This window comes from Lepidothrix coronata, unplaced genomic scaffold (assembly GCF_001604755.1).
Source record: "Lepidothrix coronata isolate B3197 unplaced genomic scaffold, Lepidothrix_coronata-1.0 Scaffold15, whole genome shotgun sequence".
In the NCBI taxonomy this organism is placed as follows: Eukaryota; Metazoa; Chordata; class Aves; order Passeriformes; family Pipridae; genus Lepidothrix; species Lepidothrix coronata.
In genome coordinates this window covers 5297766-5322844 of record NW_016690195.1, presented here as the reverse complement: position 1 = coordinate 5322844, position 25079 = coordinate 5297766, and the positions used below count along the sequence as shown (strand labels likewise).

At 40.2% G+C, this 25079-nt stretch overlaps 1 protein-coding gene across 1 annotated transcript in view; it reads right to left on the bottom strand.

Annotated features, from left to right (window-relative positions):
- The window catches only part of EMC2 (ER membrane protein complex subunit 2), a 36989-nt gene extending 27303 nt beyond the window's left edge, over positions 1-9686 (bottom strand). The window contains exons 1-3 of the mRNA XM_017806431.1: positions 9579-9686; positions 3003-3116; positions 2270-2334 (exon numbers count right to left, since the gene is read on the bottom strand). Coding sequence (XP_017661920.1) covers positions 2270-2334; positions 3003-3116; positions 9579-9618 — 219 coding nt within the window. The 5' untranslated portion in view covers positions 9619-9686. The remainder of the gene's footprint in view (positions 1-2269; positions 2335-3002; positions 3117-9578) is intronic.
- Between the last annotated feature and the right edge of the window lie 15393 nt (positions 9687-25079).

The window sequence follows — 25079 nt, the reverse complement described above, 5'->3', positions numbered from 1 at the left end:
AATGGCAAATGCCATTTGTATGTGAAACTTTAATTTGCACTTAATTTGCATTCTGACTTTTTAGTCACGGGTTTTAATTTTAAAGGTCTGACAAAGGCAAAGAAATATAAACCTGAACTTCAGCAGGTAAAACACTGGTAGTACAAGTGTTGCCAAGGTGATTGCACTAAAATGTGCGAGAAACAAGTGGCTGATTGCAGCAGAGACGTGCGTTACACAGTCAGTTTGTGCAGGACAGAAAGGAAACGAGGAAAGAAAAAGAAAAAACAAAAGTCAGATAAACCACTCTGAAAACTACCTCAGCCTTCTCATTTGGAGTAGATGAGACCTGTCCCCCTAAGCAAAATGCATCACAGCTGTCAAGAGCTCACTGCTGAAAAAAACAGAAGTTCCAGAGCTGTTTGTCTACTTTGGAGCTACAGCTGCAGTAAAATGCCATGTATGATGTTGACTTGTTTGAATTAACTACTTCTTTATTATAAATCAGTCAAATTAAAACTAAAAAACAAGCCTAAGGTTTCCCTCTAAGCTTTTAACCTCCTTTCTGAGCTGCATATAAAACGTTGCGTTCCCTCATCTCAAGTATTATTCCTTAAAGGGCACAGAAACTGAAATTTAAAATCCCTGCCAGGGTTAGTAAAAACAAAGAGTGTTTCACAACTGATCTTTCAACACTGGCTCCTTCAACAACTTTGTGAAAGTCTTCCTTAAAAGACCCTGAAAATAAGACCAAAACCCTTTTACATATAAATCAGGACACAGAAATGTATTTATTTAATCAGTAAGTCTATTTGTTTTTGTTTAAACAGACAGCTATACTACATTAGTATTTTCTTCTGAGGAACAAAAGAGAGGGAAGCTCAGTGGGTTCACAACAAGTTCAAAGTCTTGTGCTGTATTTTCCAGCATACTCCATTTTACCATATGCATTTGGGATGCAAGATAAACTTGTTCTGCCTACTTTCAAAATGGCCTTCTCCCAACTGCATCCTCTAGTCTGACTCCTTGCATTAAGTTTCACCCAAATGACATGAAGCTCAAAGACTTTATGAGGTATTTTGCCATCTGACTGAGAACAAGGCACTGGAGAAGTAATCCCCATGAAAGATATGGAGTCCTGAAAATGTCTTTTTACTTACAATAAGCTCAAGTATGATGCCTTTAAGGGCACAAGACAAGCCTCTGGTTTCTTCTAACTGTTGTGTGAAGGAGGGGTAAAAAGATTATTAAAATTTTTCTGCAAAATACACTTTTCCTTTTTCCTGTTGATGCCTTTAAAGGATTAGCTAAGGTTACTTGGGGGTTTTTTTGATTCAGTGTTTTTTTTATTTTTAATCTAACGAACAGGTGTTATAGTTCAAAATAAACTAATTTTATCTAAATTGTTATTTGTTTCATTCAAATAAATTTGCATACAAATTGATAAAACTCAAATATCCATTAATAATATTTTTATCAACAATCACTTAATAATTTGGATTGCAAGGGCCCTTTGCAGTTCACTGCTCCAAATCCCACTCAAAACAGAGCCAGTTTCCAAGGGAGTGCAGGGCCATATCCCAATCTATTTTTATGCATTTCCAACAGAGATTCCACAGCTTCTCTGTGCCCTTTATCATAAAGCGTTCACTAAGTTTTTCCTAATATCTAATTGGAATTTCCTTTGTTTCAGCTTCTGTCTCACGCTCTTTTTTCACATCTACAGAAACATGTGTCCACCTTTTTTTATACCTTCCCATTAGTACATATTCAAAGACAGCAATAAAATCCCTTCTTGGCTTTCTCAAGACTTAACAAACTCAGATCTCAGCTTTTCCTTATACATTATGCAGTCCAGCTCCTTATTCATCTTGAAGACCTGCTCCAACATGTCAATGACTTTCTTGATGGTAGCCAACATAACACATGATATGTATGAGTGGACATTTTACCTCAAAACATCCAAAAAACCAATATAATCTGAGAGGTTTTCAATAAACAAACACTCTCTGTACAATATGGTAACTTCAATATTATTCTTGACATTTAGCCCATACCAGAGTAGCTGTAAATATTTTCATGGCTATTGGAAGAGATGTGATCTGTCTAAACAAAAGTTACACATTAGAGAAGGTAGGTGGTGGCTGTTTCTTCCCAGAAGTGTATTTCTTGATAGATATTCTTTCCACCAGTCCAAGCTATGGAGTTCAGAATGTCCAAAAAACTATCTGGAAGAGATACCCAGGACAAAAACGCACAGTGTGAAGGAAAAGTCAGTGTGAAAACTTACCAATGCCAGATCATCTCGACTGCAGTCCAGGGCAGCAATCATCACCTGTTCATAAATTATCCAAACTGGACAAAAAAGAGACAATAAATGAAGATAATTGGTTTTTGCTTTTTTTTAAGATAAAAGGAAACACCTACAACATAAATAGGATTAATGAATTCTGTCTGTATATTTTTCCCCTTCTACTCTCATGGACCACTGCTGAAACAAGGACAAATTAAGTAACTGCTGGAATTAATTAAAAATATATTTAATCAATTTAGTGGTTTTAGTACTAAAGTACCTTCTGACATCTTGAAAGGCAAAAAAGCTCTAATTCTCTATTTTTCCCAACACTATAATTTCAATCTTCTAAACAGGTCCCCATTAGGACTTGCTCTCTGATCAGACCTGCAGAACAGCCACTTTTCAATTTTTGCCACAGTGCTGAAGAACAGAAAATCAGTCAAATAATGGCTAAGTAACAAAAGTTTTCATATAACAGTCCAACTACAAATATAGCAAGCTAACAGTTCTATCAGGTAATTTTTACATCTGTTTTCTCTGCAGCCCATATTTGGGAAAAAAATAAACTTTTGGAATTACTGCAGCCTAACAGACTAAGAAAGTAATATATATTTTATCAATATCACACACAGAAAGACAACAAAAAGGCTGTTAAATAAAATAGAGACCAGAAAGAGGTAATCAAATAAGACAATGGGAATTTTAAAAATAATGGTTGTTTACTCACTGTCATCTCCAAGTTTAGATGCATATTCATTAATTAACTCTTCTCCAACATCCACTATCTGTTCACTGTTTCGGTAGTTTTCTTCCCTCCATTTCCTCATTTTATCACGCATATCTGTGGGCAAAGGGAAGAAAAAAAATTATATTTACAGATAGTAATAGAATTTTAATGTGATTTCTGGGAGATATACATAGGAAGAATGGGTTTAGAGAGCAACAGACCTAAAAACGTGACTCCTACTAATATTAAAAAAACTACTAGAGAATAGGTGTACCAGACCTCTGAAACCCTATTACACAAACTGTGCTCATGCTCTAATATAATCGATCCACCTTCAAAGTTTGCAGTCTCTCATGAAAGCAACATATGCACTAAAAAACCCTATACCTAGTTATCCAATAAATAAAATTTATCCATGATTAGGTAAAATAAGCTACAAGAGATTTCTTCCAAGTAGTTTTACACATTTACAAACAACACTAAAATTGCATTTCTGTTACAGGTGAATAAATTTCCAACTGAAGTATTAGAAAAACTATTATAACTTTCACTCTAAAGTGAACCTAGACACTCATAGAGAAAGGAGATCCAAGGAGGGCAGACATGGAATTGAAGGCTTTCCATACCAGAGAAATGCCCAAAAGTATAAAAAATATCACTGTTTATCTAGGCAAGACAGAAAAGATAGTTTATTTTAGCATTAGGATTTTTGTTTCAAGAGTACATTTACTATGCATCAGATCTCTAAGAGAGCAGGCACATTCATGAAGTCAGCTAGAGAGCACTACCTAGCCTAGGCTTTATTTATCCTCTGGACCAGGACATTGCTAAGACTGTGATTTTATATACACATACATTTATATACATGTAGATGATCTATATACAAGAACAGATTTTGAGGAAACGTAAGGAAAATAGTTTTCATTACTAGATAGTGGCTTCACTAATAAGAAGGTACCAGGATAACTATTGCCAATATTTTTTAAAAACTTTACAACAGCTGGAAAAACAAATACAACGATAGACCTAAACACTGTCAGTTTTTCTTGCACTTCAAAACACAGCTAATGTAAATGACAGTTAAAAATTAAGCACTGAATGTTGTTCCATCTACCTGAAGTGATCTCGGTTCACTCATAAGACTGTTATTGTGCTACATTTTGTATTTTGAAATTCAACCAAAACCACCACAGTGTTACATTTCATACGCACAGGCAAAGTTAAATGGTTCTAGACACATGATGGTCCCTGGAAATTCAACGTTAGACAGCAAGAATGTGAGAGAACACAAACATTCACAAAAGCTGACAACTTAAATGCCTAAAAATAAATAAGCTGTCTGATTTCCACACACTCATTTACTTGGAAATTATCAATCCCTTCATTCCAGTGTGATTCCAAATGGAATAGTGTCTGAATTATGTATTAACAGAATGCACATTTACCATTCATCACACAAGTACGGCATTTACAGCAATACAAAAACACCTGTAGGACAGCGACTAGAACGTCAGCTGATGACTGAAAAATGAAGTGAAGAAAAAGGTTCTCATTAATGTGAATCTATTGAAAGACTTCCTGGTTTTAGAAATATTGAATTTTATGTAAAAGGTAGAAGAAAGAAAACACTAAAAACTACAGTAAAACTTACACAAGGCTTTTTACAATGTTGTCAAACAATGAATTTTTTACTAAGAAAGCTATCCAAAGACTCAGACAATAACTTAAGTTTGGAGACATCTAATACAAGGCTGGGCAGGAGCAATCAGGGATTTTAGGGAAAAAAAATGTATGGTAGAGAAATGTCTAGTTTTAATTATGATTTCTGTCACATATATAGGCGGATGGTGAGCAACTGATACATTGGGTTTTCCTAAATTGGCAATCTTTGCACATATTAATCAAAACCTTACAAGTTCAAGGGAGCAGATGCACTTGCCACAATGTTTGCTGTTTCCTAAAAGCCCATAAGCAGTCTACTGCAAGCCAAGAGACACAACCTGGGTTTTATTTTTGTGTCTCTTAAGGTGTCAGTTCATTTGGCCTGAGCAACCAGATATGAAGTAATCCTCCTATAAATACTTATACTTTCCTTGATGAGTTGGATCATAGTTTTCAAGTCCTTGACACCTAAAAGCACTCAATGAAATGAATGAAATTACCACTGTTGGTAGAGACACCCCTTGCAAACTCCAAAATGTCACCTTGACATACAGCTGCTACCACAGTCGCTCAGGGACCCCACGGCCATTATATTTCCAGCTCATTTGTATATTGTTCCTCTGTTACAGCCACCAGATCTCCTACCACAGCTCACCTCTGTCCACCCTCACATGGCAGGTGCAGGCAGAGGCACAGTCGGCTCTGTGGGACGCTGAGGATGCTGCCACTAACCCTGACAACTCAGCTGTCAATGGGGCCTCAACTACAGCAAAAAACCCCAGCAACTCACCTTTGTCTGCTGCAACCCCATAAATTCATATACAAAACCCAGAGCAAACTAATCTGTCCCTTTGATTACAACTCTAAATTAGGAATAGCTAAAAGAAAGCAAAGACAGCACAGAACAGAACAACAACCTCAACAACACTTAATTGCACACAGATTATGATGAAGATAAAATGATTTCCTACTCTTTCCAAACAAACAAAATATGAATTGAGTTCCTAAGTCACAGGAAGGAAACAATTTTGTCATCTAAAGTGGACTCTAATGACTAGGGACATTAAAAATAGAAGGGTGGAAGTTTTTAAATTCGTTAGGAACTTTCTCTTTTCATATATAACATGTTCCCAGATACATGCATTTGCAAGAAAATGGCCTCACATATATGCTATTTTAAGAAGAATTCCTTGGAAAAAGTATCTCACATGAAAATGTAATGAAAATTCTTAAAGTGCCTCTATTTAAATAGTGCAATTTTTAATACAGAAAACAGCAATAGTAATTTAACAATACAGAGAACTTAAGCAACAGGCATAATGATCTAATAAAAATCTTAAAAAAATACTCTTTTCACTTGTTTTCAATTTATATAAAGAGAAATCTAGTTTCGAGAATATGCCATTCCTTTCTCTTTTTGGTTTTGATATCCAGGGAAGAGAATTATTGACTGAGAGTTGCTGTGACAGCACTCAAAGATCTCCACAAAGCTCAGCCATCACTAGCTGAAAGTCACTGCTTCATTTTAGCAGGGTTTGAGATGTTAATGCCACGATGCTTCTCTGCAAGGCAAAGAAAACTTAGTTTATTCTGTCCAATTCTGACAATATGTCAGATGCATTTTCTGTGAAAGCCAATTGCTATTTTAATTGTTCTTTACTATCATGACTGGTGCTTGTTTGCAGATCACTTTAATTCTATGCACAGAGACTAACTTGTGTGCTCCAAAACCTGCTCCTAAAATGAAGTTACACAGGTGTTTGCTTTCTTTTAACATTTCCATTCATGGCACAAATTCATCCTCAACGTACCACTGACAATATGATAAATATTTACTCTATGAAGTTCTATGCAGCTCAAGAAACTCCTGGTAAGAGGCTGCACATCATCAGTTGCCATCTGATGTGCTAATCTACTACATCATGCTCCTGTGCCAGACCTGCAGTTCTTGGCTCCCTGGCACTCCACATAGTTTCTTTAATACATTAAGGAAGCAGGAAGTATGCCATTTTCCATAGGATAATTAGCAACAGTGACCACAAAAAAGGAGCATGTCATCTTTGTCTCAAGTAAATAAGCTGTAAAATATATGACACATAACCATATATAAGCTTCTCTTTTAATACCATAGCATCCTGAATCCATATTTGGATCATCTAAGTCCATCAAGACCCTAAAGGGAACTGAGAGGTTTTCCTGCTCCACAGATTTCCAAATACACTTTAAAGCCTGAGACACAGCAACAAAGTAAAGAAAGAAAAAATAAAGACAACAGCTCCAACAGTGGAAAACACAGTTATTTTCAGCTATCTTTCCTAACCCCCCCGTACAACATATTTACCTAACAAGATTTAATCATGGTTGAACTCCAACCTCTGTCTCAAAGAACCTGCGTAAAAGCCAAAGCAAGGTACAAACTATTTCATTTGTCTCATGTTATTCTACTTCCCAAACCTTGAATCACACATTCATCTTAGAGCAGTATGTAAGTGTAAAACATCTTGTTTAGAAAGGCCTGAGTATATATAACAGACATTTTTTAGATAAATATCAGCCATACACCTGGTTTCACAGAAATTGAGCATTTTAGAAAGATTCAAAATGAGCTACATTAAATTCCTAGAACTGTGTTCAAGTTCTTTGCTAGGGACTAGGTCACAACAGTGCTGGGATCACCCCACCCATGAAAAGCCTCATTGCACCAGGGATCTGTTAAAGCTCACAGAGAGAAAAGACAAAAACCTTCTTCTTTAAGAAGAGTCTTTCCGTGACCTGTTGCAGGACTCCACTTTACTTTTCATCTCTTAAAACAGAGATTAAAAAACCCAGAATTTTCCGATGTGCTTTTAAAGTGAAGACAGCCCCTTGTACTAACACAGATCTTCCCCTACCCACCAGCCCTTTCATTTAGACAGAAGAAGATACCAACTGAGAAGCTGATATGATAAAACTCACCAGCTGGTCCTCCAAAATTCCTCATTCTACACACCCATATGCAAAACTATACACACAATGCCACAAATGTCAATCAGAACTCTTGGAAATAGAACACGGAGGTTATTTCTAAGAGTAGGACACTAATCTCAGCATAAAGTAGCCAAGTCCAAAAGCAGCAACCTTGAGCATTCTACACCTGGCCTCTACATAAGAGGATACACTCCATAATGCTCTCAGCCAAAAAAACTAGATCTAAATGTACAGAGATCTGTCCACAGTGCACATTACCCATCCTGCGAAAAAATCTCATTTCTTTTTTCAATCACTGATACCTGACAACAATAGGAGGAAAAAAAACCCCACCTAAATCCCTGGGTTTTTTAACAATGGCTGCTTAAGCAAAATAAAAACTGGAAAAGTTTTTTACACAAGGTTTTTTAGAGCACTGGGTAAGTCTAAGAATAACACCAGCAGTGTTAACAACTTGCAATCTCCCCTCCCAAAGAGCAGCCTGCCTGCTCTCTATCCAAGCTGAGCTTGACACATCTTTTCACAGGAGATACAGAAGAACAGGCAACCAAGCTTTTCCCAATTAGTCAACGACATCATGGTGATGCAAGCAAATACCAGAGCAACGCTACCTATAAACTGACCACCAGACTGGCAAGCAAGTCCACTTCTTCATCCTTATCCATCCAGTTACAGTACTATTTTCTTCAAAAGCAGCTGATATATTTTCTGAGATTAATGCAATTTGAGCTAAAAACTTAATGTGTCAAACTCCATTTTGTTTTGCTTCAGAGTCCTACAAAAAAAAGTGCAAGAAAGACAGCATAGGCACTATTTCAATGAGCAAGTTACAGGCATCTGCTAAAATACATCCCCTTCAATATTCCTCCTCTTATCTACAAAACCAAACTAAGTAATGATTCATGATCAGAGAATTATTCTATTACTCAATTATTTCTTCACAGATTGGCAGTAAATAAATGAAAACCAACGATCACACAGCTTCTCTCTGCATTATCTTCTCTACTGTATGTGTGTAGCATACGGTATACAGCTAAAGGTTCCCTGTTTATGGCCAAAATTATGGAGAACCATTGATTTATTCCTGATAGAAGACTGCAATGGGCTTGAGTGCTGTCTTGAGCTCACATGTGAACACGTAGTGGTTATGAAAGAAGGACCACTGAGAATGTCGAGCAAACCTCAAACAGTATTGATATATGAAAAATAAATCACCATTATGATCAAGCAGACATGAAAGCTACAAAGACCCGAGGGGGCAGGATTTTAAAAAACTTTTGTGTCACTTCAGAGCTTCTTGAGAGTTCCCCCTGAAACGCTTATCATCAAATTTAACGAAAATATCAAGTTAATTTTCAGTTCACCAAGAGATGAACTATGACACAAACTGCTGACCCAGCCAAGAGGCCATTTTCTCTTGGTGGCGCTGTGTTCTTGAGGGGGAGAACGGGCGGCGGGAGGGCCCGCCGCCGGCTCCTGTGGACTGGGGGTCCGAGCCCTGCGGACGGGGGGTCCGAGCCCTGGGGACGGAGGGGTCCGAGCCCTGGGGACGGAGGGGTCCGAGCCCTGGGGACGGAGGGGTCCGAGCCCTGGGGACGGAGGGGTCCGAGCCCGCGGAGCGGAGGCGGCCGGCTGGGGCACTCGGCGGGGAGGCTCGGGGAGGCCGGCGGGGCGCTCCGGGCGAGGTGCGCGTTCACCGCCGGACCTGCGGGCACCTAGGGGCCGAGCACTGTTGGCCGCTCAGGCGGGCCGGCCGCCCACAGCCCGGGAAGGCAGAACCGCCGCCCCTCGCCCCAGCCCCCCGGGCCCGCCTGGGGACTGCCGGCCCGCCCCGGGCCCGCCGCGCTGCGGGGCTCCGGGAGCGCCGCCTATCCCCGCGCCCCGGGGGCCGGTCGGTGCCGGCACGGCCCCTGCCGCGGGAGGGGAGCGCCGGCTGCACGGCGTTACCTTCCCAAGTCACGTCGTACATCTCCGACACCTTCGCCATCTTGGCACCGCCCCGTGACGCTCGCGCTGACGGGCCCGGCCGTCATTGGCGGGAGGCGGGAGCGGGGCCGGCCCTGAGTCCCCTCTGCCCCCGCCGCGCTCCCGCAGCCCCCGCCCGCGGCGTCGCGGCCGGGAGGAGCCCCGTCCCATGGGACGGGAGCCTCCGAAGGGCTGGAGCTGGCGGGGCCGGAGCACCAGGCAGCCGGCGCCTGCCCCGCCGGGGCTCGGGGCTGTGCCGGTCTGTGTTCACTCCGGGGCCCCACCGACGGGGCACCTGCACGATCCCCGGTCCTGTCCCGCCCGCAGGCCAAGGGGCCTTGCCGGGGTTAAAACCTCTGAGCCCAAGCTGAGGGCTGCAGGTTAATTTCCTGGTTTATATTCCACATAACTTGGCCACGTCCAGGTTGTGCACCTGGAACGCGGCGCGCGAGGAGGCGCCTGGTGTGGTTTGGGTCCGGCGTGAGAAGTTCCTGGAGGCGCCACGACCCGTCAGGGATGAAACGTCGGTTTCTCTGCAGCTGCCCCAGACCCACCATGGGCAGTGAAACACCACATAACAAATTCGTGTCCACGGGTCGGAGGAGCCCTGAGGGGGCAAGAGTGGGGCTGTGGGCCGCCAGCCGTGCCCACCTCTGTGTCCTCTCCACGGTTTATCTTCCGACATCACGGCTTCTGCCGACCACCAGACACAAAGATAGTTTCTTAGTAAATGAGGCTCCCCGTTTCAGTCCCGATTTCACTGTTGAAATCGGATAAATGTATTCAGCACATAATAATGGCCAGTCTTCGCGAGCGAAGATTTGGGAAAGGTCATTGACCCTTCGAGCCTGCGCAGTGGATTTTTTAGGTGAGACACAGCGTGCGCTGAACTGAGCCCACCCTTTAATCCTGAGGTTCATCTGCCGGGGCCAAGCAAACTTGGACAGTGGCAGTGAGGTCCCCAGGACATAGGTTTGTTGGGTGCAGGACTCTCACTGCTGCGACCCGGGTTCGATTCCCGGCCCCCCGGGCAGATGGAGCTCGTCAGCCTTGTAAGGCAATCCATCTAAGAGAAGGTCACTCTAAACAAACCTACGTCCTGGGGACCTCACTGCCACTGTCCAAGCGTGCTCGGCCCTGGCAGATGAACCTCAGGATTAAAGGGTGGGCTCAGTTCAGCGCACGCTGTGTCTCACCTAAAAAATCCACTGCGCAGGCTTGAAGGGTTAATGACCTTTCCCAAATCTTCGCTCGCGAAGACTGGCCATTATTATTCAGCACATAAATGTGCCTCCGCTGAAGATGTAAAAAAAAAAAGGTGATGGATTTTTAATTTCATGTATGGTCAGGTTGACATGGAGGTGTTTAGTCATAGGTTGGACTTGATCTCAGAGATCTTTTCCAACGTAATTGCTTCTGTGATTCTATATGCAAAAGGCACTGGATTTTAGAAAATATCACCAGAAACGTAATTGCCTTGACATTTAACTCTGATAAGGTCTCTTATGGGAAATGCTTCAGACTCCATACTCAAAATTAATCCCCTAGCTCCATCAACAAATGAACTCTAGAATCAAGAACGCTGTTTCTATATTCATTATGTTCCTTCCCCTGACTAGTATAAACTACTAATTCTTAATACTATCTACAGTGTAATTAAATGTCACAATTTTGACAGCTAAAAGGCCTCAACTGGAATTCAAATGGTGATGTAAAAATACTGTGTATGCCTAAACTTTCTTTCCTCTAAATGGTTTTTGATTTTCTAGGTGACTGAATTGTTTAGGCCTTGTATAGCACAGCTGTACTTCCAGGTGATTTTAAAATGCCAGTGTCTGTATTATCTGAACATTTCCAAAAACATTTATGTATTTATTCTCATAGTATATGAGTAGGGAACGGCTATTCCTGTTTTACAGGTAAAGGAGTGACTATGGAATGGTTACAGGCTAGATCCATAAAGGATTTAGCACACACCTGCTCTGCACATTACAGGGTAACACTGAAATAGCTGAGGTAAAATGAAAAATTAACTTGCAGAGTTCAGTGCTGCTGGATTGCTGAGCTAGCTATAATGCCTAATGTGAGACAGACAGAACTTTTAAGCATATAAATCCAAAAATTGATGCTTTTAAAAGCCCTGTCAGCTGTCACCTAGTGCTGAAGGAGCTGAAATTTCAGAAACATGTGTTTGAAGTGTTTGGGAGGAGTTTGAACTTGCTGTTCCCTGGACATCTAGCTTTATACTTCTGCACCTGCCCACAACTTTGTCTCGGCAAGAGACTGGAGACGGTACCCCACAGGGGCTCACTCTCGTTACTGTTCTCAGAAATTACTCTGATCTCTCTCCTAGCTAGATTTAGGCAATTCCCCAGTTATTCTGGATTCCTTCCCGAGACGTGCAGCCCTCCACCTGCACTGTAAGACGAGACCGGGTCCTGAAGTTATGCACTGTAAGTGTTGCCTCCTGCCTTTCTTGGACATAGTCTCGAACGACTTGCCTAAAATCACATACACTGTGTTCTGCCGAGCTCAAGGCTGACCCTTCCACTGCATACCTCTGCTCTTACTGTGGAGTAGAAAACCATCCACCCTCACCAAGAGATGGGAATTATTGTTACAATATCCCCTTATGCCAGATACTGTTATAGTTGGAAACAGAAATGTTTTTGGTATTAAGCTTTTTCTTCTTGGAAACTAAAACAGTGGTTTTTAAAGCTGTTTTCTTATGCCAAGGAGCTTCATCATTTAATTCAAAGTTTAAAGTGTTTTGTTAATAAAGCTTAAAATGCTCTAAAAAGGGAATAGTCATGTGAAATCTCTTTTCTGGATCTGTCATTTTCTGCTGTTGTGCCACTTCTGCAGGAACTAAGTGGAAAGGCAATGATCCCAGTCTCACATATTAAGTTGTAAATGCACAGGTTTTTTGAGGGGATTATTTAAAAGTGCAGAAAAGTCACCACCTACTTTTTGTGGGTACCACAGCTAGTTCTACAGATTACCAAATGAAAATTAAAAAAAAAAATATTTTTGGTGTGCTATTAAAAAAACCTTTCTCTTTTATTATGAAACCAATGAGTTAGTTCAGTAATAATCCCATCAGAATTATGGTTCAGAAAAGTGATACCAGCCAAGGAAAAAAAGCATAGTAATTTAACTTGCAGTTTACCAGTATAGCAAAACATGGAAGTCTGTGTCCTGTGCATGAGATATGGGGCATATGGAGACATTTGGGCTCATCACCTACTAAATAGGGTCTAGGATCTATTTTAGTCCAGTAATGGGGGTGGTGGTGGTGGTATTAGTTTACTAATGTATCAGTGGTGGCATCCTTTTAGTAGGTAGAACATAGGAGAAAATAACTCCAGGACAGTCACAGCACAAGGAAGAATGTACATGTGTAGGATCTGTGTATGTTGTGAATGAATAAAGTGACAGTTTATCTTCTGTGTGAATCAATGATTCATTTGCTTGTTAAGATGCACTTTCCCACTGTGCAAGATATGGACAAATTTCGTTTTCTGTATGGACCATTTAAAGATACTATTGTCTTGTTTAGTGATGCTAAAGATCAGTCACAGAAGTTAAATTAGTGGATGAAAATTATAGGGAATTCAAAAAATTTGAATCATTAATCAATTTAAGGACTTTGCACTTTAATGTAGGTGCCTTTGAGTCTGACCCTACTTGGCATTCATCTGTTAGTGTTAGAACTTCAGATATTTTCTTGGATCAAATTTAAAACTTACCAAAGTGAAAAAAATAGGTAAGAAAATAAATTAATACATCTACTTTAAGGGAATTACTATGACAGGTAATATATAGAGGAGAACATTTTAACATGCTTTAAAGTTTTATCACAGCATCACCACAATAAGAAATGCCAAGTAAAAATTTTGTAAGTCATCTTGAAAAGTTTGAGGCATTTTCATATCATTTTGACCATCACAAACTATTACATATTGGAACACACATAGCAAAGCAGTATGATTTTGAATTTTTAATTCAGTGTTACTATTTACAGCCAATTTAAAATTAATTCCCTCTTTCTGACTCCTAAGCTAAAGGACAATCCTTAGGCTATAAATCTTCCTGGCTATTGACAACCACAACTGGAGAACATGCCAGAATCACATCATTCAGCATGCCGTGAAAAAAGGAAAAGAGGAGACACTTTCGGAAAGCTGGGGAAAACAAGAAATATAAATCAACTTGATGAATTGACATTGTTAACAATCCTTAAGCAAGTCAAACAACACTTCCTTTATGGCTTGATACTCTAAACTGTACCCTGAGAGCCTTCTGAGACTGATTTTAAAATGAGCGTGAGATGAACGAACACCACAGATCCAAGTTTCTGAGTCCATATGGTAAGGTAGTGTATGCTTCAAAGTTCATGTTTACTAGCTGACTAACTGACAAGCTTGACACTGCTGTCCTAAAGACACTTCTCTGTGAGCTTAATTAATAATTTTTGCAGAGGCTTAACTGTACCTGTGGGCATTAAAGAAGTGTAAGAATACAATAATTGTAATATAGTGCAGAGGCTTAAATTTGGTGCTGGAAGCTGCTGTTTCCCATAGCTAAAGTGAACAAATTTGCAGTAAGGACCAGCCTTTGCTGGGGTCAGGAGGGACGTGAGGATGGGACATCAGGCCAGAGCAGCCTCCACTCCTGCTGGCCTCCTTCCTCTCCCAGTGAACACCAGGAATGGGGCCAGCCCTGCCGGGAGCAGAGTCAGGCCCTGCCATCCCAGCGCTCCGTGACAGCTGCGCCAGGTGTGGAGGGAGCAGTCTCTGCACATCACTGGCTGATCTAATGCCACAGTTCTTATCCAATTTCCATCCCATTTCCCAGGCAGATGCTCCACTCTACTTAGCAGGCTTGCAGGGCTCGGCAGTCTCATGCTTGTCATAGCAAGCAGCAATACCCCTCTGAGGGCAGAGCAGAAGAAATAAATGTCTTGCCCAGGTGGCTGCAGGGACAAGACCTTCTCTCTTGCACTAGAAAAGAGGACAAGAAGCAGTGGGATTGGAGAAAGCCCCTTGCCTGGGGCAGCAGACATGCCAGCGCTCCCAAGCCATCAGTTCTAGGGGAAGTGGATGGGAAGAGCCAGGGGGAGGGCTTGGGGCTGGGGGTCTGCAGCTGAGCAGGTTCCATGGATTTCCTTCAAGGATGGTGGGGTCACGGCAGGCAGCTGTGTGCCTGTGGGCCTGCACTCAAGGAGGGTTGGATGTTCCCTCCTGCACTCACCTCTCCAGCTCCCAGCCCGGTTACTCATCTCCTCATAGCTGCAGTAGTGTGTCATATACATTTGGGGTCTTTTTTGACTGACTTGAAATAAATTGTACTGAAGTTAGGGGAATTACAGCACTCTCCCTGGGCTGAAGTCTGCTCTCGGAATGTTTCTTTAACGCCCTCCTGACATCCTGACCACTTAAAAATCTTCTCATTTCTGAACTACGTGTTTGTCTCACAAAGAATTCTCCTGTGCTTTCCCCCAGTCCTTATTTATTAACTTTGTTCCCTTTCCCAAGTTCTCTCCTTGTGTTCAGCTACATCTCATTATTTTTGTGGTGTTTCTGAGATGACTTTGTCTGGACAACCACTGGACTTGGAGAGAAAATGATCTCTTTGTAGGGCAGTATGTTTTATTCATGGATACAGTGGTTTGTGTTTCTACCATTAAAAAGAAAGATAAACCATAGTGAACACAGAGACTGCTTATCCTACCTGCCAAGGTAAAATGATGGTGAAGGCTTGATAGCTAATCCATTCTTGCTTCAGCAGATGCAGAAGTGGCTTCCATGCTGTTCCTTGAGCAAGGCATCACTTCATACTGAGGAAAATAACCAGTTTCTGTATACATGTTTCTCAGTTTGGTGTTAGAGATGAGAAAATCAAAATACAGGGAGCTCATGTAACTTACCTAAACTCCTAAAGCAAAACAAAGGACTTACTCCCCATTTATGCACAATCTAACTATCTAAATTGAAATGCCTTATTCCTGGTTTTAACCATCTTGCTATTTGGTATTCACAGACATCAGTTTTACATGGTGCTCACCAACGTACACTGCCAGCTCCCGCTGTGGTTTGGATAAGTTTGTGAGGTGTCAAACTTTAATTTTTCTGGGTATTCCAGGCCTTCTCTTGCCTTGACTTCTTAGAAACTTAGTGGCAGTGTATATTTTGTTATTTGTCATTTAACCCTTCATTTTCCTTACAAACTGTTCAGGGTTACTTGGCCAGCTTTTATGAGTTTCCACACTGTCAGCTAGTTGCTGTTTTACCAGGCCAACCAATTGCTCTCATACTCAAATCACTGATTAGAAATGTAGAGTCTGTGTCCAAAGAATGAGGCATGTGTGGAGGAGCTACAGGGAACACAAGCACTGCAGTAGTAAAGCACGTTAGTATTAGCAGCAGCCTCCTGAGCTGTATTTTTATTTTACCAGAGCCACGAGCACAACAAACATATGAAACAGCTCAACTAAAATCAAAAGAAATTCATTAGACGGCCAAGAATGACTTGACTACGTACCCTGCTACAAAATCCTGAATTTAGACACTTGGTAGTCCTCTTCACACTAATCTTCTGTTTGCTTTGTCCAGTTCTTCTTCAGCCTGGGACTTCTTTGTGGAGATAGAAACAGACTTGAAGAGCAGTAGTAGAATACGGACACTGCAATAGCAGGTATCCCTCAGCAAGTGCAGAGCTGTGCACTCTGACCCTGCTCCATGAGATGGTCTGGGGAGTTTGTCGGCAGATGCTTTTTGTAGCACAGCCTCAGTCGCACTCCGAGCTACCAGGCAGTCTCAATTTCTGTCCTCTTTGCTTGATCTTGGGAGAAAAATTTGAGAGGGGAGGAAGTTTTCTCATGGAAGGATAATGAAAACAGAGGATTCTGAGTTTCCTGGGGTGTCACTAGCTTTGACTTGGGATAGAAACTTTAGTGAATCATTTACACATCTCCCCACATCCTTGGCAATGTGGCTGCCAAATGACAGAAATAGCATTTTAGAAGCACAAGCCAAGCTCAAAATGCCTCATAATAGTCAAAACTGTGATTCTAATTACCCTGACATTGATACACACTAGAGCTGTTACATAAGATTTAAAAAGAATATACAATACATCATTACAATCTGCATGAGTAAGTGTTAACAGACTGCAGCTTCAGGAAAAAAAAAAGTTAATCAAAACAAGGCTGTGATTTTGCCTGCAAATAATGACTCTTCCATGGAAACTATTCCTGCTAAAAGTCAGCAGTAGAAGGGTTCCTCTCACTTCACTTTAAATGCATGCAGTCTAGATGTCTATATACAACCTATTGATCTCAGGTTCAATTTATAGTCAGTGGAGCAAATTATGCATTTATGAGGTGCATTTCGTCCTATAGAAGGTGTCCAGGGCATAAGCTGAATCACAACCGAAAGCAATCTTTCTTTCCATTAACTGTAAAGGGAATGAAGAGGACTAACTCAGCTGCAGATGTCTTCATTGACAATGTCTGTGTTTAGTTAGAGGAACTCTCCATAGAGGAATATATCCTGTCCTTGCTTAAGCTTGCTGCAGCCACTGAAAATGGGACAGAGGACCCTGCTTTTAGCAAATATCTCTCTCTTAGGGAATGGGCTATTAAAGTTCTCAACACAAAGCTTCTGAGCATCTTCTTTCTTCACCCTGATGATGTTCTTCCTTTCTCTCACCATTGTAGAGAAGTGATATTTGCAAGTTTTTATAAATTTACTAATTGGTGAGTTAAGGAAACAATCATGCCCCTTTGTTCCTATATAATATTTGCAGTCACCAGATTTGTAAAAGAGTGTCTTTGAAAAAGGTTCTTCACTGGCATGAAGTGAAGTGCTTTTCCAGGCAGGAACTTTTGAAACATATATGTGTTTTGAACAAAATGAGCAACTGAAAAGAAAGCAATGAAGCCCTGACTAGTCAAAGAGATCTTTTGTATGAGCCATAACTATGTCCCACTTTCAGGAAAATTGTAATCCACCAAGGAAAAAAAGATGATGAAGGTAATTAAATGTTGTAAGAGACTCCTTGGGCAAATTATGGAGTCTTTGTCACTGGAGGGTATTAAGAACAGACAAAACAGGAGTGATTGCATTAGGAGATGGAATTCATGTTTCTACGACTTCCTATTACTCAATTGAAAAAGAATACCATAACTTACCCTCTAATATGACTGCAGCTGCTTTGCCTTTCAGTGTTCACCTCTGCATTACCCATCTTGAATATGAGTAGTCATGATAAAACCATAAAATGCAAACTGTAGCTTTGTAATACTCAAGACAGGAGAGAAGAGGAAATTAGGAGAAACTATATCTCCTTAATTTAAAACAAAACACTGAATGAACCATTTTTATTTCACACCGAAATGGGTGTGAATGGGGCTTTGTGGGGTGAGTTGCCTGCTGATCAACATGAATATGGCAGTGCTGCTGCAGATGACCAGAGGATGGACCCTGATGGTCGTTCTGTGGGTGCTGAAGAAGCTCAGCAACTGCAAGGCCAAGGCTGTCCCCTCTTCTTACACACTTATTCACGGGAGAAAAGATGGGAAGGGAAAGTACAAAGCAAAGGGAAAAGACTGTAGAGGGCATGACTTCTAGGGGGACCATATTTACACCATATGTAAGATTAGGCAGCAAGACTGGTGTAAAGCGTTGTCTGTCTTGTCCAGCCAGACCTGTTGTCTCATCCCTGAGAGCACAGTGTATCCTCAGTTGTGCTGGTACTACTGTTCTCTGGTTCTATATCAGTGAATACAGATGGGGAAAATTAACCCTAAAAAAGCTTTAAAAAAGGAGGATCTTTGCTCCAGCTCAGGGACAAGGCTCAGTTAAGTTACTGAAGGAGCAATACACTGTGCCCATGGATAGGAGAAAATGGCAGAAGGATTTCCTTACACATGGAATGTTGAAGCCCTTCTGTAGTGGAACTGCAGCTGGAGAGTGTGACTATTCTGCTCTTGAACTTTAATTTTATACACACTTCAGTTTTGGAATTATTCTGCATTTTAGTTTTGTCGAGCCTCGTTTGCACATTATTTTAGTATTTAAAAGAAAACGTTTCTTTTTGGCACAGCTGACTGTGAGCTTGTTTAGCTTTCTTTATCACTTATTTTGCCAGTTTAATAAAATTCAGTGTTTGTTGAACAATTTATTGCTATAAATGCATTTGCAATAAAACAGAAAGACATTACTGAAATATTGCAAACCACCAAGCAATATGACAAGCCTTAGAAATAGTGTTCCATGATTTCAAAATTGGAGGCAGAAAAAGTTCCAATTAAATCAATACTTAATTCAGCAGAAAAATAAATGTTTTATACACTATCAGAATTTATCAGGAATAACATCTGTCCTACAGATCAGCATCTTCCACAGTGCAGTATTGCAGCAGTAGGAGCACTTCCAGTTTGCAGAATAGCACAAGTTAGCAGGTGACTTCTTGAAACGATAACTATGTGTGGCAGGAATGTGAGCATATACATACTCAGAGTGCCATATGGGCTATATTTATTTGGTGTATATATGCAGAGGAGAAAGAAGTGTATGTGTTACATTTCATATAATAAAACAGGTGGTGTTGCTTTTTGTAAAACAGTTTCTGTCCTTCTCATGCTTTTCTCTGAAGGCAGAAAAAGTAAGTAAGAAAAAAATGTGAAGAATTTCAATAACAAAAGGTGCTATAAAAATGCTATTGACCATAAAGTGGTCCTGAAAAATTTGTAATTATTGTACACTAAAGTTCCAGTGTGACTTTCCTAATTTCCCTAGTCTCTTGAACTAGGACCTGCATTGCCTTTGGGAGTCCTTTCCAGATTTTCAGATCAGTTAATGGGTTCATCAGTATCCAAATATTATCCCAATAATAAATAAAATTACCTCCACTTTCCCATGTGTTGTAAAAAGGTAAAGGTCATCATCATATGTATAGTATTTATAATATTGGCATTCAAGTGACTCTGGAAACCATGCCTTCTTGCCTCTAGCTTTCCCAGTGAATTGTCCACCACCATTCTGCAATTGTTACAGGCTGTAATAGTATGCACTGGGTGGATGCACTTTGTGCATATTTGGCTTTCTACATTCTGGCTGAGGAAGCTAGATGGAATTCCTCAAAATAACAGGAGGCACCTGCACCCTATTGGGAATGTTATTAGTGGGGGGAATAAAGATCTCAGCTTGTCCAAGGTTCTGTGTGTCTTATCTGCTCCAAACACACATGTTGCATATCCTGCCAATGCCTCCCAGGTTGATGCTCATAAGCTTTCTCCATGGTCCTCAGGGCCCTTAAGGAACCTCTTATGGTTCACTTACAAACTGACTTCTTTGGTGAAAGGACAAATAATGGGTACATATGTACCATCTATGACCTTACTGCAGTTTGTAGGCCCCATTCTCTGAATGCCAGAATTGATCCAGTATTTATCACTCAGCGGTTAACAACTTTCAAACAAGCATTAAAAATCTGTTGCAATAATAATAAATTGTATGAGGTACTCATATGATGCATTTTAGTATATAGTTCTTCACAAGCTACTATCAAAAGGATATATATTATTTCATTTTCTGTACAGGCTGATAAGCATGAGGAAATTTTTCCTAAATTCTGTAACAAGCTACTTTTTATGCTAAAATATATCTGCAAGCACTTCTTTGGTCTTTTTTCACATCTCACTAACTTTTGGTAAAGGCCAGTAGCACAGTGTTGAAGGGAATATTATGCCTTTCCAAAACTATGAAAGCATACATCCACCTTCTTTGAAAATTCAAGGGCATATTCTGTCCAGGTATTTTCACACACCCACTACTTTTGTTTTGTGTCCTAAGTAATAAAAAATTACTTACATTAATATCATTGTGAGAAGATGAAGCAAATACCCAACCAGAGAGGTATTTTAATGAGATTGTGCTGGAAGTATGAGTTAAAAATGCATTATTTTTCCTTTAGTCCGATGATTTATTCTGCTGTGTATTTTTAACTATTTCCTTTGCATGTCTTTTTTTATTACTTATTTGCCACTCCATGAAACTTCCATTTTTTGAAAAGGCAGCAGTGAATGTAAAAATGAATAATGTGTCCTTAGAGGTCAGTAAGTAGAATGCTGGTGTAGGATCTGTAAAATTTAACATCTTTGAAGGCCACAAAACATAAATTCATATGATCATTTTTTAAATTTCTGCTTCAGTCATCTCCAGATCTTAAATTTTGATATCTCTAGATGATCGTGAGTAGCTATTCATCCAGACTTCATCAGGGAACCAAAGCACTTCTATAAAATAATCAACTGCCTTTTGAATAACTACAACTTTTCTAAAAAGAACCAAAGAATAAGGGAAGTTATAATCTCAAACTGCACTCCAGACCTGCCTCAAACACAGCTTGATGTCAACAGCCCTTCCTTGCAGAACAACTGCTTGTCTTACAGCTTCTGAAAGCAAGCCACAGATGGAAAATCTGATGAGGGAGCAACACAGCTTACGTGACAAGAGGGAAAAAATGGTGAATATAAACATTTTAAGAGCTCCTCTCTAGTGTAAGAAACCATACTGTGTTGTCATTTACACTCATAACATCTCTTGGCGAACTGGCATCATAGAAACAGAAGTGAGAGCTCGTCGCTAGATCACCTCTTACTATAATAGGAACCATCTGGATGTTATGAGATAAAAGTCTCCATGATACTCCTACAGTGGAGTTGCTTCTAGTGAATCAATCCCAGGACCTGAACTCAGATCCAGATGCCAGGATGTGAGACCTTTCTGGTGGAAGACCCCTTGTAGTGAGAATTAAGTGCGTTATTGAGACTTCATGTACTTCTCTAGTAATACAAAGAAGCCCATGGCTGTGGGCAATGCTATTCAGACTGTCATATGCTGGAATTCTTAGTGAAAGAACTGCATTTACCCTGGGTGAGGTCTCAGAGGCTGTGGTCTGATGGGGTCAGACATGGTGGCTGCATCCAAACAGCAATGACCTCTGGCTTCAGCACTTCCTGAATTACTTGGGAGATTGCTACCTAGCCTTGGACACAGCCATCCCAGGGACTATTCTGGCAGTTTAACAGTGGAGGCAGTTAATTTCCTGGGAACACTGTTTGATTTACTAGCCTAGACAGATCACAGGATACCATTTAGAAGAAGAGTGAATGAGACTACCAGCAAATGTGAATTGAGAGATATGGCAGAGATCAAAGGAATGGAGCTCAGACACTGACCTGTGAGTGGCAGAGGATTTGTGGCATCCTTGCTTTTAGATGTTATTATGGATTGTCACTTTTTTTTTGAGTATTTATTTTTTATATTTTTTCTGCCTGCACGAGCCTGTTATAAATCTAAGGGAAAATTTTTCACTTTCATTAAATGTTTTTTCACTCTTTGACTGATACTACTAGTATTATTTTCAGGGTATGCTCATGCTCAGTGGATAGAAAAGTAGAAAAATATGTCCTTCAATGTTTAGGGGAGTGAATTGGCTATACTTGCACTCTCAGTTCTCCTAAACACATCAAGGAGAGCTTTGATTGCAAAAGACAAGCAGAATCTGGACCAGTGCATGTGTAACAAATTATTTAGTCATCAGCACTTTGCTTGGCAAATAGATGGCTGCTAAAAATAATAGTTGTTACTGTCTTCCCCTCAATTGCACAGTAGTTCTACAATGAGTACCAGAGATGCATTAGTACAGCAATTGAAAGTTTCAACCACAACGTTCTTCTCAAAGGTATCAGTGCTAGAAACCCCAGGGACATTATGTGGAAAGGAACAAGAACTTATTCCACTACATGAACCACAAACTATTTCTGAACTAAAAATGTGCAAAAGTTGTCGTAAAAAAAATAGCTACTGTGCACCTCATCATACATTAAGTGTTGCTACTGGGCCACTTCTCAGCCAAGTAGTTCAGACTATTGCTCAAAAAATATTTTACTTCTGAAGAACAGAGTGAGATAGAAAGTCTCTACTGATGAAGGGAATTTATCATTAACTTCAGTACCATCTTTCATTTTACTCAGTATTTATTTAGATTTACATTTACTGACAGTTTAGGTAAAATGTTTTACAATCTGATGACAAACTAGTAAGTAAGATCTCATGAAGTAGTTGATGTTCACCAGTATATTGAAGAGATCCACAGATAACATATGGGATTTATTTGGTCCTGAATTTACTGAACTTGAACCTACTCAGTACATTTAATTTTTATTTCTATAAATTGCAAGGGTCTGCAACACACTGCAATATAGTTTTCCAGTAAATCAGAAGCAAGACGTAATATGTTAATACTGCCCAAAGTGTTAATATTAAGTCATCGACAGCTATACACTGTGGTCTTTTTACCTCTCAGACAATTTGCATTTCATAATTGTGTTATGAAGAGAGAACATGATATGTTACCAACACATAGTTTCTTAGGTCATCCTCTGGGTCACACTGTGTTCTGCTGTGATCCTGAAGCATGAAGCACAGTTTATGTACTAATAAAATGATGGAATGGTATATTTAGGCATTTGTAGGAAGTTCAAATGAGATGGTTCCAACCTGTATTAAAGTGGGCAATGTTCAGATAGAATGTGTTTTACTGTCTCACTTCTCCCTGCTAGTAAACAAGAAAATTAGTATTTTTATAACTGTAAAAATCAAGGAATGTCTAAGTTCCTCAGAAATTACAGCTTAGGGTACTAGAGGTGGTATGTGAGATCTTTGTAACTCTTGGTTTGTAATTTGTGTGGATTTAGTACTTGTATTTTTACATATAGTTAATGATATCAGTTCTTAGCAAACAACTGAAACTTATAATCTTGGTCAAACCTAGTATGCATGGATATTCTACCAGTGCCTTTTTACTGTTCTCATGTTCTGTCTTTATTCAATAACAAAAATGCCTTTTTTTTCTGTAGGAAAGGCTCTGCCCAAAATCCTGATGTCCCACGGATGCCAAAAGAAGTTCTACCTTAATGTCTGTAACAATTATAAGCAAAGACCTTAGGATTTGTGCCTTACTTACTTTCATTTTACATTCCTCTCTTTAGACTATCAAAATGTCCTCATTTTTTTCCTTCCCTAGTTGAGAGGCATCGCCTTTTAGTTTTCTGAAACTGAAAAAAAAAAAATGTGTTGAAGTAATATTAAGCGGAGAAAAAGAGCTCTTTTGTTCTGTTAGGAAGTTCTAACTGAACCTCTTTAGTCACAGCTATGAGAAACCTGGCTGAAGTTTGAAAACTGAGATGCCACTGCTAAACTGACTAGACGGCTGTAACGGTTACATTTGACTGAAAAAACACTTCTGAAAATACTCCCTGGACATCTGTCAAGAAGCAGCTCCTCACTCATGATCTCACATAGGAAATGGGAAGGGCATACATTATTTATCTGCTGAGTTTGATAAAGCCAAGACTGAAAAAGTGATTGTATAAAGAAGATTGCAAGTGCCTTGTTGCTATGTTCAGAACAAATTTCTCACAAAAATTGTTGCCTTATCCTGAGGGGATGGGGGGATAACTCCTGCAGGAGCTAAGTGCAGTTAGTCAGATGCTGGACTACTCAGTGAGCATTTAAAAGGTCAGTATGCAGAAGAAGCAGTCTGGTTAGAGTATCACTTTGGCCTCATTGTTCTGCCTGTATATTCTGTGAAAGCAATGTATGTAGGACATGAGGGAACAAACACATACCACAAAATCTACACTGCAGCAGACAGGGAGTGGTAATGCCTTGTTTGCAGGTGCAGTTGCTCCATGTTTACAATGCCCTTTGGCAACATTTCACTTGTAGAGAACAGATTTACTCGATTTTTTTGTGCGTATGTGACATTTTTTGTTTAATTTTGAACTCCACTCATTTACCACAGAAATTCCACATCACAATTACTCTGTTCCAGTTCCCAAAATTAACTAGCCAGTGACATAGCCAGTAGGTCCCAGCTGAAGAAGCCACTGTCACAATACAATCGGATGACTTTGACCAGAGCTTTGAAAATCTTGAATAGCTGAACCAACCTATTTTGTAGCAAATAGTTTGTAAAAACATTTGGCCCATGAAAAGCAGAGTTTTCTTATGTTGTTTTCACTCCTATTTTGTATATTATTTTCACTGGAACTATATTTGAACTTGTGACTGCCCTTTAATTGATATATATGTGCTTGGCTGAACATGGCAGCCTATCAAAGGAAGAAAGAACACTGTAGTCAGTGGCAACTTTCACCATCTTCTAGAAGGAGGCAAAGCTTAGTTGCTGGGAAACGGCAAAGGTAATCCTCCATCGTTCCACAGCTGTTGTTCTGAAGGAAATGAGTACGTCTTGTGGGTACTACGAATTATAAAAATAAACTTGGACAACCACAAAAAAGGATTAAAAATGAAATGCAGCCTGACTCCTGTTTCGTTTTCCTGTTGGAGGTACACAGCTCACTGTCTGTGTCGGTGTTACCTAACCACAAATTGCCTTCTCATCTTC